The following is a 12,998-nucleotide window of genomic DNA, read 5'->3' as shown; positions in this document are numbered from 1 at the left end:
TTGTAAGCCTGTGTGAAAGGATGAGGTGTAATCGAATTATTTCTTGCCTAATTGTAACTTTAATTTTTCAGTCTTGTGTTTCTCTAAGACTTTCTTCTATATAAAACAACCTTTGTTTGCTTAAGATTCTTGTTGGCCTGCCTTTAGGGAATGAAATATTATTTTTATGGAGGAGGCATATCCATTGCAGATGGGATGTAACTGGTTTCTAGATATCCGGGTCATTTCAGTGCTTTTACAGCAAGCTCAGAAGCAGAGCCACAGAGGCCAGAGCTTGAATACAGTTTTGTCTCCTGTAGGGTTGAACCCAGTCCTTTTCAAGTAAGCAATGAGCTGACAGTGTGAGTAAGGGGCAGTAGGACTTTAGACTGCTTAGCTGTTGCTGGTTTATTTTGTGTATGCAAAGTTGCGTAGTGACAGCTTTCAATCAGCTTTTGGTGTTTTTTAATTTCAGTAATTGCCTACATACTTGTAAAAAGTCTGCTGTGTTGCAGTCTCTTGTCTGTAGTTTCCCAACAGATGGTCCTACAACCATATTCAGTGATCTTGAGTAAGACTCCTTCACTGCATTTTGATTGTTTCTCTCTGATTACAGATACATGGAATAAATGGAATTCATTATTCCTCAGTTTCATTTGTGACAATTAATGATACCATTTTTATAGTAATGGTTTGACTGAGTAATTTTGCTGTTTCTGAACACTGTTTTTAGGGGGGATTTAGAGACTTTTCAAGGATTTTAGAGTATTTCTGGAACTGAGAAAGCCCTTTTGTGATCATGTTTTTACAAGTTGCTGTGGTGTGGATACTTCTTTAGATGTAAATGCTACAAAGAAAGGCTGCCAAGTTTTTCTTCTGAAGCTCGGCACGTAAACTTTGGCTAGTGCTAAACTCTTGTTTTTCCAGTGTTGAGAATTAATTTGCTTTCCAAATAAATTCATAGTGAAAGGAGCTCTTTCTTAGTTTTCCAATGCATCTGATTAGAGTAAGTTTTAATAAATGTACATACTCTCCAAAGAATTTTATTGTCACTTTGAAAAAACTTGTAAATTGATGTTTTAAATATTACGCATTGAATTAAACTGGTTATTAGAAGTCACCTTTATCTCCATCTACAATATATATATAATACCAAGTTTTAGGATTTATAGAAGCGTGTGTGTCTTTGTTTCAGGTGTCTTTGTTCATCAACAAAAATGTCTGTTTGTTTTCAGGGTGACCCATATGCACAGTAGGTGGCAGTGTGCTTTTGGTTAAAAGTCTATAACATTTCGTAGTGGTGACAGAAAGAATAAAAAGAACAAAACTGCTGATACGTTACCGGGAAAAGCCTCAAGAGAAAAAAAATTACAGTTGAGTTTTTCGAGTTACAGTGCTGTGCCTTGTGTGATCCTAGAAATTACACTGGGTGTCCTGACTTCATGTTAGTCCTTGAGAAGGAAGGAGCACTTTCTCTTAAAGTGATCAAGCAGAAAGTGCATACCTTACATTCTTTACTGGGCACACTGCACTGTCCAGTTACATTAAATCAAGGTGGGTTGTAGATACTACAAGATACAGAAATTTAGTGCAGGACTTAACCAAAGTGACTGTGCCTGCTTTTGGCTTTCCCATCAAAATGCACAGAAACAAAGTCAGATTAATTTAAAACTTCATTTAAGCATCCAGAGCCTTTGATATAGGGTCTCAGATTTTGCAGCAGATGAAACTGTTTGCTTAGTTCTGCTTTAGCACAGAGAAGAAATAGGCTTTGTCTGGATTTCTAGACAGCTTTAATGTGTCGTAATCAAAGGAAACAGAAAGTAAGTTTTCTGGCTTCTCATTTGCCCATTTCTCCTCCTCTGAGAAAAATCCATTAGTAAAGTTATTCATAAGATGTTTACTGAGGCAGGGCTACTAATGTTCAAGAAAAAATATTTGAATGCATTCCATGGATGCTGGAGGCACCACCAAGGGACCGTGCTGGTTCCTGGTTGTTTGCCTTTGAGACAGGCAAGCACAAGTCGAGAGATTAAATAAAAATAATCACATTATTTTCTGAATCCTCTCTGCATACTTAACAAGAGGAAAGAATAGAAAATCTTGGATCTCTCCTCAGTTGTGCAGATTGCTTTTTTGACCTGATCCTCCCTCCTCCCTTCTCTTTTAAGCAGTTTTATCCTGAGATGAGATTTTTCTTTTTTTATTTATCTTGTTTTTCACCTATAAATGGGAAACTGCATAGAACTGAAAGAGCTGGTTTAGTGTGTTTTAGAACACACATGTTCTACCAATCCAAAGAACAAGTTTGTAGAAATAGAATAACTTGCATGAAGTGCTATCGCAGGAAGCACAAACCACCCTACAGAATAGTAAAAACCACTTTATTACTTTGACCCAACTGTTGATTAGCATTGCAGTGTAATAGTATTCAGTATTTCTGGTTTGAATAAAGGTCTTATGGAATCTATAATTCCTGAAAGGATGTTGTAAGGGACATGTATGGTCCCTGAATAGAAAGAAAAAAGTCCATCTCATATGTTCCATTTGTCATGAGGTACATGTTGAAAGTATTTCTATAAGAGGAAAAACACATCTTTGGTTTTATTTGGTTAAACTTTTCATAATTTTAGATCATTATCTGCTAGGATAATCATTATTCCAGTAGGAACATAGATTTCAGATCTAAGAACAAGTGATTTAGGAGGTTAACATTCAAAGAGGATACTGACAGGTTGAATCATCCGATGTTTGCCATGATTTGAGAGTGCACCCAGGAACTTGGCATTGAATCAATTGACACACAGTTAAATTGTCTTTTGTAAGTGTTTCTTTATCTGAGCCTTCAAAAACGTGTGGGTTTGGGGTTTTTAGTTTGGTCTGGTTTTTTTAAATAGTGGTCTTAAACTTGTGTTACTCATTTAATCTACACATACTGTACATTCTCTTTTCACTGACACAAGATTGAGTCAGGATGAGGCACAGATCACAACCAATATTAGACCACCTTTTAGTAATTCAATGGCTATTATCAGTAGAATGAATCCATTATTAATAAGAGAACTATTCAAACAATGCCTTCATTTGCTCACACAGTTCACTGTCAGTAATCTTTACTGGGTTAGAGTCAAACCCAGTGGCCTCCCAGAAGTAGCGGATCATACTGGCCCACCAGTAGCTTTGGGGAAGGTGTCTAGAAACTCTCACAAGGTGTTCACTTGTCTCTTTAGGTGTGTGTCTGCATAGAGTCTTGTACTCTGTCTGCATGTAACAGCTACTGTCCTGTGGTCACAGGATGGATGCTTCCTCTCTTTGGCTGCTGTTTCATGCAGAAGGCATGTTTATTCAGAATGAAAGCTTTCTGAGTGTGTGAAACGAAGCAAATCTGAGAGATGATTGCTGTTTCTTGTCTGCAAAGGGCGTTCCTCTGACCTAAATGTGAGCCAGACTCTAAACTGTGCAGACCCACAGCTTAGCACATGGAATAGGCACCTTATTTTTGCAATATGTTACTAACCAGAGCAGACAGAATAAACATGTACTGTCAAAGATAGAGAGGCTGGTTCCTGAACTTCCTTTTTCCTTTTTTTTTTCCCCCACTGCTGAATTGAACAGGAGACTATAATATCTACAAGATTGTTTTATGCTGAAAACATTTATTGCACTTGAGCAGTTTTGAATACTTGCACTTTCTGATGTAATGTTGATGGTGACTTCACAGATATCATAAGTAGAAGGTAGGATCAGCACCATGTCCTCTGAGACGTGAAAAACTCTGTTCAAATTCATCACATAGATAAATCCTAGAAATTAAGGGCTAAATGATAACCACACATATTGTGCAGCTTTCCCTCCAATCTCAATGAAAAAAGCCACTGCCGATCAGGCTGCTATCCCAAGCCTGAATTTACAATTGAAGTCCCTGTAAGCGTGCATATGGATTCCTTAAGGACCTGGGAGAGCAGCTGGCTGTGTTTGGTGAGGCAGTTAGGTATGCATGGTGGGAGTCATGATTGGATTCCCATCTGTCTGGTTCAAAAGGATTCAGGATCAGGAATGAAGAGGAAGATTTAACCAGGGAACAGTTCTATAAGAGGAGATGTCTCTCCTGAGAGGGACCAAATGTTACTGGCTCATTATTTAAAGGGAAGCAGCATGGTTTGCTTTCACCTATGTTAATCAACCAGTTTTCCCACTTCTTTGTTCTGGTCTGAAACAAGACATACTGGAGTCTTCAACTTGAGTTGCTGTGGCATTTATTAACCCGTGGCAGGAGATATGAGAAAATGGTAGTGCATGGATCATACAGAGAGCTGTAATATGGCCTTGTCTAGATAGTTTGAAAACACTCCAATTTTCTTCAGTCTTGATGCATTTATGTTGGCAATTCCACAACATAGAAACTATGGGTTTGCATTTGATGTAACTTACTTTCCTGGCCTACTGAACGGAGATTTTAATATGCATCATGATAAAAATTTTACAATGTATATTTATGTTCATTTTGAGAAAATTCCTACTAGCATCTATGGGTGCTTTTCATTTGATTTTAGTGGATTCAAGCCTGATTACAAATTATTTGTATCATTTTTATATATGACCTTGTAGTTGTTATTCTATAAATATGCAGATCTAGAACCTCTAAATATTAGAAGGATATAAATTATTTTAAACGGCAAGATTGGAAGTACTATTTCTGTTAGCTAATTTGATTTAAAAATTAATAATGACTTTAAAATTATGGAAGAGGAATAGAGATATTAAAATAACTTATCTTTTTTGTATAAAATTTTACAAAGCAAACTAACTGATATCTCTTTGTTACAGAAGCAAGTAATGACTTTAGATTTTATACTCAGAATATGGGAGTTAGTTTTGTCTTGGTTTGTTTTCCAAAAGATAGCCTTCCAAAATTTGTTAACTAGTTAAACAGAAGGATTTCTATTGCACAGCACCAGAAGATGGAATACATAAAATGTAAGCAGTAGTACAGCTGACTGCATACATCCGATGAAGAGTCTGCAAATATCAAATTGAAAAAATTAAATCAGGATGGTTAGCAAATAAAGCACCTATAAAGCTGCAAGTCTGCCATCTGCTGTTAAGTGGCTTTGAGCCTGTCTGAACTGTTCAGAGCTTAGGTGGGTTTTTTACTACTATGAAAACCCTGTTATGCTCCTGAGTATTTTTGTGTATATGTGCATGTGGTAATCGTGACTAGCTATTAGAAGTTCTGTTGGCATAATCAAGGCAAAATCTGTCGAAATGATACCTACATTCTTTCTAGCCCTAGATAGCAGGACTACTCCAGACACACAATTAGTTTTTCCAAAATATTAAGTTACTGATCATCAGTCTTCCCCTGGGATCACCATAATTAACATCCCTTTCTGACTAATAATAACTTTCAAGAAAATGCAGTTTCTATCATGATGTTTCACCATCAACCATTTAAAGTAGCCTCAGTTGTGTAAGCTGCTATGCAACCAACAGTTTCATTTTTACTTTAGTAAATACTGCTTTGGTGATTTTTGGAAAAACAAGCTGTCCTGCAGTAGCTCGGGACTGTTTAGAAGATACTCTCAGAAGGAGTGTCTGAATCTCCTTCATAGAAAAGTCACACTATTAAAGGCAGCATTTCAACATGAACATAAGAATTGGAGTATTAAATACAATATTATTTCAGCTGGGGACAATTAGAACATTTTATAATTCATTTTTTGTGGTACAAAAAAATCAAGTTAGAAGTTTAAGGGAATGAAAGGGGAGCAGGAAATGCTAAGAGAAATTGTAGAAATTGTAATATTTAGAAATTGTATTAAAAATCATATTTCATCTGAGAAGTACATCTGATTTTTTTCTTTATGTAAACTGCTTCCTAATGGAACCAGTGGAAAAAATTTTGCTATGAACTTTTCCTCATTCAGTTATGCTGTGCTGTATAAGCAGAGACGGGGTTTTTCCTAGTCTATTTATAGCTTGTATGTAATAACTACAGCAACATCTGGTTGATCCCTTCACCACGTACTAAAGACTATGAGCAGCTTTCAGTTTAGAGTAACCGTTTGCTGGAGTAAAGACTTACCTACATTAGAAATATTCAGAAAATAAATCTGAATCAAAAGCGTCAGATATTTAAAATTTTCCAATTTACTGATGCAGAATTGAGGTTATCTCATTTATTATTAAACATTTCTGTTGTGAATATTTTTTTTTATTAAAAAAAAAAAATGTTCTTAGCCCTAATCCCTGTGGTTTATTTCTGAAATAAAATGGCATTTTGTTTATAATTTTTGTTGTACATTTGCTCGCACTCCAAGATTTGAGTATGCATTTTTAAGGCAACAAAGTTACAGTAACAATGGATTTAGACATTTCAGGGACTGAAAACATAGTGAAGCTTTCAAAAGAAGTCTGAAATGGAAGTTTTACATAGTCTAGATACAATCTTTAATTTGAGTACATCCTTTGTGGACATATACCAGGTGTGCTCCAATATTGAATGTTGAATATTGAATGTGAGCAATCTTGCCTGTTTATGTAGTTATGGAAGGGAAAGTTAATGAGTCCATCACTGAATACAAAGCAGTTTTCTTCTTTTTCTTACTGCATCACAAAAAGTTTCATCTTTCTGCTTAGATTTTTCTCTGGTGAATTGACAACAGAAGACTTACAGACTTTGCAGCCTGAATGAACCAGAAAAAGTTTTCGCTGGACAAAGAAAAAGTTAAAATAGAAACCGTGTACCACTGGCTTTACTTTCTCAGAATTTGTCTGATTTTTGTTAAAGAACTGTCAGCTGAAACATTTGCTACACTCTTACAACTCTGCAGTTTGATAGCTGATATTTAATAGCCCTCATTCTTCTAAAATCCTTCAGAAAAGAAATAATGTGTTGGTGTGTTGGTCTCTTTCTTACAGAGTTCTGTGAAATTGAATGAGTAAATTATTTTAAGTTTAAACTGATTTTAAAAGACTCTATGCATTTATTTAAGGAGCCCAAATCCAATTCTTAATCTGCAGCAAGGTTTTCTTGGAGACAAGAGGAAGGCCTTATTGTTAACAAAAGGCTGGAAATTAGGAAAATATCCCGTGCTCTGCTAAGAGAATGTTTAATGTATATAAACATTGCTCTGTTAACATCTATAATAGCAAAGTCTATGCTGAAGATCATCTTCAGTCACACCAAAAATGTAGAAGCCAAATCCATTCTAAAAAAAAAAATAAAACCAAAACCAAAATTACAGCTGTCCTTGCTCAAAGCAAACATCCACGAGGCACTTTATACTGTTTCCCACAACAGTCCAGCAATGGCAGAAGCCAGAGCAAGTAGAGAAGACCAGGGCAAGCCATAGGTTTTAACGTGAAAAGGTTTAAGAATTCTGTCCTATACCATCTAATATCATGTACTCAACTAGTATCCTTTATTTATAAGTAGATTTTTTCCTTATCTTTGTTTAAAAGAAAGAAATTAGGTAATTGCTTTTTTTGAAGTTGGCTCTGGTTTCTTTGTGTTGCCACAAAACTCAGAAGAGACATTGCTGTCATTTGAAACTCTTCGCTGAGTTTTAAACAAACTGTTTTTAAAAAGTTGTTTAATTATAGTTTCCCAATTTAATGCTTAAGTAGAGGTTTGTATTGTTTACATTTTCAAACTTTGTAAGACTGACAAGTCTGTGCACCTGCTAGAGCCAGCTCAGGCCTGGTTGATCGTTGATCTTATTCAGTTGATAATTCTAGGTAGGAAGTAGCATTGAACCATATGGATGCAGCACCTTAGGACTGTGATCATTTGGCCTCTGAATTCTTCAGCCTCCAGTCAACAACCCTGCTGGACTTATTGCACTCCTTATTATATATTCTTGCAGCAGAAACTTCTGCTTCTGCCTGGTTTTCCCCTCTATTGATTCTTCTTCTTGTTCTTGCAGTTCATGTTACCAGTTGTTTCTTCCTTTTCGCCTGTTTTTCCCCAAATTTAAATCTGGTGGCTCCCACATTTGTGTTTCATAGCTGCGTAATGAGAAAATACAGTAGGGAGATACATCAACAAAGTTTGAAGTGTGCATAAATCCTTGGAGCTAAAACCTTGTTCTGACCTGCATTGAACAAGTGCTACTGCTGGTAGTGTTAAATGCTGTTTTGCATTAAAGACTTGTAAATTTAGGCAGATCTATACAAACGTGGCAAAAAGCACATACTTGACACAAAAGCCTAATTCAGATTCAAAATTCCTATACTAAAACTAAGGGCTACCACAGTTTTTAATGTTAAAAATTTAATTCCTAGCCTTGAAAAACAATGGGCTTTTTACTACTCTGGGTTTTTATGGAAATGGATAATCTGTTTCACAGGCATCTTTTTGCAACCATTCTGTACTCTCTGCTCTGCAAGACATCAGGCCTGAGCATATGCTTATTATGAAACACTTCAACCCAAACAGTTAAAATCTGCTCAAGTTCTGTGTATTAGATAATTGGTGCTACAGATCAGTTTTACTGATCTCATTTTCTAAGAAATCAGTAGAGAAGAGATTGTAACCTGGATGAAATGCAGAGGCATATCCAGAATGCTGCTTAGTCTATTTATTTGCAGGCTTGTGTTTTAACATAAATTTCTCTCTCTCTTTTTTTAATTGGTAGAGCAACTACATGGTGTTCATGGCAGAATTGTTCTGGTGGTTTGAAGTGGTGAAGCCGTCATTCGTACAGCCTCGTGTTGTTGTGCATCCTCAAGGTAATTAAGGATTGGTTTTAACATCCATGGGTTTTATATATATGTGAACAGATTGCCATTGTATTCACAAATATTTTAGTTAACAGGATTTGGCAACGTACAACCCCCTTAAAGAAGGAGCAAAGTATTCTTTCTTTGTGTTAATCTTCATCTCATCTCATAAATCATAATTAGATTTTGTTGTCTATTACCAAAAACTCATATAAGTTGTTGTGGTATAATCATTTGCAAATCTTCCTGACCTAAACAAGCCTGGAATCCATTTATGCTTATGCAGGGTTTACAAACATAATAAGGAGCCAAGAACAGAATTTATTGCCAAGGAAAAGATACCAAGAGAAAGGAATGTAAATCTGGGGAAACTGGACAGATAGTTAATTATAAAACTGCATTTTGTGCATGGGTACAAAGGCACAGTCTCCTGAGTAAATTCTCAAATTTAAAAATCCATCTCTCAGGTAGATCTTCACATCTGCTAATGAGTGCAGAGTCTGGACTGTAGGGCTGGGACTGTGTCTCCAAGAGCCAGGAAGAGATTTTCATTATGTGACTTCTATACCTTTTTAATTTATATGCTTTATAGCACATACAGATCTGATTTAAATCTTTTAGGTATTACTAACTAAGTTAGGATATGACCAAAATACTGTTTTCTAGCTGAAAAATCAATCTAAGAGTTTTGGGGAAAAAAATTTATCAGAAAAATTTCTTCCAGAAGCAGCATTTTTTTTTTTTTTTTTTTTTTTTGCTTGTTTTTAGTTTTGTGGCTCTTTTTTGGGGTTTTTTTATCTGTCTTCCCTCGCCTTTTCTAGTCATTTTTGTTATTCTCCATTCTCTTAAATAGTGCCAATATGGAACTTGGGAGGAAGTAGAGCTGAAAGGAAGTGACTGGTTTTTAATCTAAATAATAGAACCAATGAAAAATCTTAAATCTTTGGAAATCATTACTTCACATTATTTCAGACAGGTTTTCTGTGTATTTTAACTGAATACTGAACTATAATAACTTGAGCTTTGTTCTTCCTGGCAGCTGAACCTGCAAAAGATGCAGCTTCTGCTCACAGCTTGAATGCTAACAGAAGAAACTATGTGGATGGCCCATCCCGTTCTGACTTCGTAGGCAGGTAATGTCAGAGAATCACTAGTACCGTTTCACAATCTTTTCTCTTCAGAATCAAACACAGTTTTTTATTTATTTTTGCTGCCTTTTTGCACTGCTCAGGGGTTGAACTACCCCTGAGCATAATCTGTAGAATTATGTCGAAGATGCTGTAGTTGAGCTGTTTCCCACTGTTGCATGGCAGGCTACGTGTTCATGTTTGTACAGTTCATGTTTGCTACTTGGACAGCGTGCTGTTGTCTTACCACTTTCCAAAACAACCCTTACCATTCAGCACATGTCACATGGCCTCCTTCTCTTCAGTTTCATGTGGGGCTGCTGACCAAGTCTGCTCTGAAAGAACTATTTTTCTGCAATTCACAGCAAGTTTTCCAAAAGTGGAGAAAGTAAACTGAGATAATGGCAAGAAAACCAGTGAGTGATGGGTTTAGTTTGGTCTGATTATGTTACTTAAGTGCCATGTAGGTGAAATAGGCAAAAAATAGACAATTATGCTATGATGAACTTCCCACGTCTTGTGAGCATCACAAATGGAAAGCTAACTGCTTTATTAAATGTTTTGCATTATATGTATTTTTTATAAATACATGTGAAATACTATTTTTAGTCTTACTGTTACAGATTTGGAAGCAACATAAAAACTTCCTGGTTTTCTTGTCTTCTCTAGCTGATCATACTTTTGATTCATTTCTCAGAGGAGACCTTACGGCTCTCTGCAACTACCTGAAAGGAGGTTGTAGTGAGGTGGGAGTCGGTCTCATTCCCACGTATCAAGCTATAGGACAAGAGGAAATGGCCTCAAAGTGCTCCAGGAGAGGTTTAGATTGGATATTAGGGGAAATTTCTTCACCCAAAAGGCTGTCAAGCACTGGGACAGGCTGCCCAGGGAAGTGGTGGAGTCACCATCCCTAGAGGTATTTAAAAGATGTATAGATGCAGTGCTTAGGTGTAGTGGTGGACTTGGCAGCACTAGGTTGACGGTTGGACTCGATCTTAAAGGTCTTTTCCAACCTAAACAATCCTATGATAAGGAGCAGAAATTGCATGTTAAGCCTTCTTTCTAATCTTTGTTTGGCAGGGTAAAAAAAAGCCTTTGAAGTATAAACTGAGCTTGAAAGCCAGGAGAACAAGAAACAGTTTTGGCTCTATCTTTTGCAACAGGAGTTCCCAAGGCAGTTTGCACATTGCAAAGCCACTGCAAGCAGTCCAACAAAGGGCTTGTAGCTATCACTGTCATACAGAACAAAGAAAGGTTTGCAGAAAAAATCACTGTATGTAGCTTCCAACCTGATGTCCTCATTTTAGAGCCCTTCATGAACAAAACTTGAGTGCTTATCTTTTAGAAGTTCTATGAAGACAGTAAATCGTATGTCAGTTACACTTTAAACCAGAATAAACTGAAAAGTTTTGTGCCATACTTATTCTTGTGCTGTAGTGATCACTGTGGAGAAGATTTTCTTTAAATGTAAATGAAGTTAGTCAATGAATACTGTACAACACCACAAGAGAAGTCTGTCTGTAGCCTTGACCATAAAAAAATCCCCACAGCTGAAGCCCTTAACCATGCATTTATCCTTGCTCTTACAAATTCTGCCAGTAACATACCTTCTTCATCCAAATAAATCTACCTTTTCTCTAAATGTGTAAATTTTGTCTGTGCAGATGGTTTTTGGCCTCTAAACTGAAAAGGACTGATTGGAAGTTTTACAATAAGCATCTGAATTCAGCTCATAAACACTTACAATACCCTTAGTGCCATTACCGTTCCAATTTTAACTATGAACTGTGTAAGTTGCCACCAACCTCTTTTGTAATATTGCTCATGTTTCCTGAGATACAGTAAAAATCATTGTGAACCCTTTATGGGTGGTGTTTTGCATATTGTACTAGCTTATCACAGCACTGTTTTAGTGTCTCTATCAGTGATGGATATGCTTTTGTGTTGGAGTATTATGAGAACAACCTACAATAGTATAAAGAGCTGTATCTTTCCTCATAAACCAATGTACTTCACCCAACTTGATGATACTTCACTGCGTTGTAGGACAAAGGAGGGGCCTAAAAAGTTATCTCAGATGGTAGGAATCTAACACGCAGGCTGCAGGTTCCCTACAGGATGTCATGGTCCTGGCTTTCCTCATTGTCCCAGTTGCGCATTCCTGCCCCTCTTAGTGTCTGACACTGTCATTTCAGTGCACAAAGAAAAAAACTAACCTTGCTGGAAAAAGTGAGTGGTTTTCTGCTGGCTTAGCTTGTTCAAATGACTCAGAGGATTGGGTGGAGAGCCAGATCCAGCGCAGAGGAGGGAGTGGGGCCGTGGCGGCGAGCAGTTACAATGTCTGAGGTTGCCATGGAACCACAGTCATGGTGCCAAAATCAGTCTTTTCTTGAGAGAAAATGAAGTATATAGATTTTCTTTGTGGTAGCAAATTTTCAAAGGCTGCCGGATGAAATTTTGCAAGCATGCTTTTCTTTAAAGATAACTTAGAGATATATCTGTGATTTTTAAACCTCCACAGAAATCTCAAATGCTATTTAAAAGATATGTCATGTAGCTAGTGTGTAGTCTTATTAACACAAAAAAAATCAGGAGTTTATGAGAACCTGTTTTGAGTAATTTAACATATACTTCCAAAAGGTGCTTTTGTAGATTGTCAAACAACACTATTTTTGTTAAATTGATGTGAATATCCTTCCTACAGATATTCTTTAGAAACATTCCTACAGCACACTGTATATAAACTATAAAAGCACTAAACAAATAGTTTGAAAATTACAGATTAAAAAAAAATGGAGTTTGGGAGTGTGCTCTTCAACTCGGTGAACAAAATTGAAAACATGAAAGAATTTAATCCAGTGTGTTTGTGAAGTCTGGCTTCTTTAAAAGTGTTTTACATACAAATGCATGCATCTTTATGCATGTGTCTTTGTTCTTGAAGAAGCACCTTCATCAAAACATGAAATCATGTTAATCCTATTCAGGATTAACACAGTCTATTACAGACCTCCTCTATGAAGCAAAAAAAAAGGTATCTGTTGTAGGTAGAAACAGAGGAAATCTTTGTAATTACTGGTTTAGTAATGAATATATTGTTTGTATTTATAAAGTCATGTCTGTCACAAAATCTCTTTTATCCATTTCTACTGCATATTGCAGTCCAGACAC

At 36.4% G+C, this 12,998-nt stretch overlaps 1 protein-coding gene across 5 annotated transcripts in view; it reads left to right on the top strand.

The window, feature by feature from the left end:
* The window catches only part of CAMSAP2 (calmodulin regulated spectrin associated protein family member 2), an 89,122-nt gene that overhangs the window by 59,920 nt on the left and 16,204 nt on the right, over window positions 1–12,998 (top strand). For all 5 annotated transcript variants that reach the window (XM_030496154.1, XM_030496152.1, XM_030496151.1 and 2 more), the window contains 2 exons: window positions 8,619–8,712; window positions 9,743–9,836. In XM_030496154.1, the coding sequence (XP_030352014.1) occupies window positions 8,619–8,712; window positions 9,743–9,836 (188 nt within the window). The remainder of the gene's footprint in view (window positions 1–8,618; window positions 8,713–9,742; window positions 9,837–12,998) is intronic.

This window comes from Strigops habroptila, chromosome 8 (assembly GCF_004027225.2).
Source record: "Strigops habroptila isolate Jane chromosome 8, bStrHab1.2.pri, whole genome shotgun sequence".
Lineage (NCBI taxonomy): Eukaryota > Metazoa > Chordata > Aves > Psittaciformes > Psittacidae > Strigops > Strigops habroptila.
This window is presented reverse-complemented; position numbering and strand designations above follow the sequence as displayed.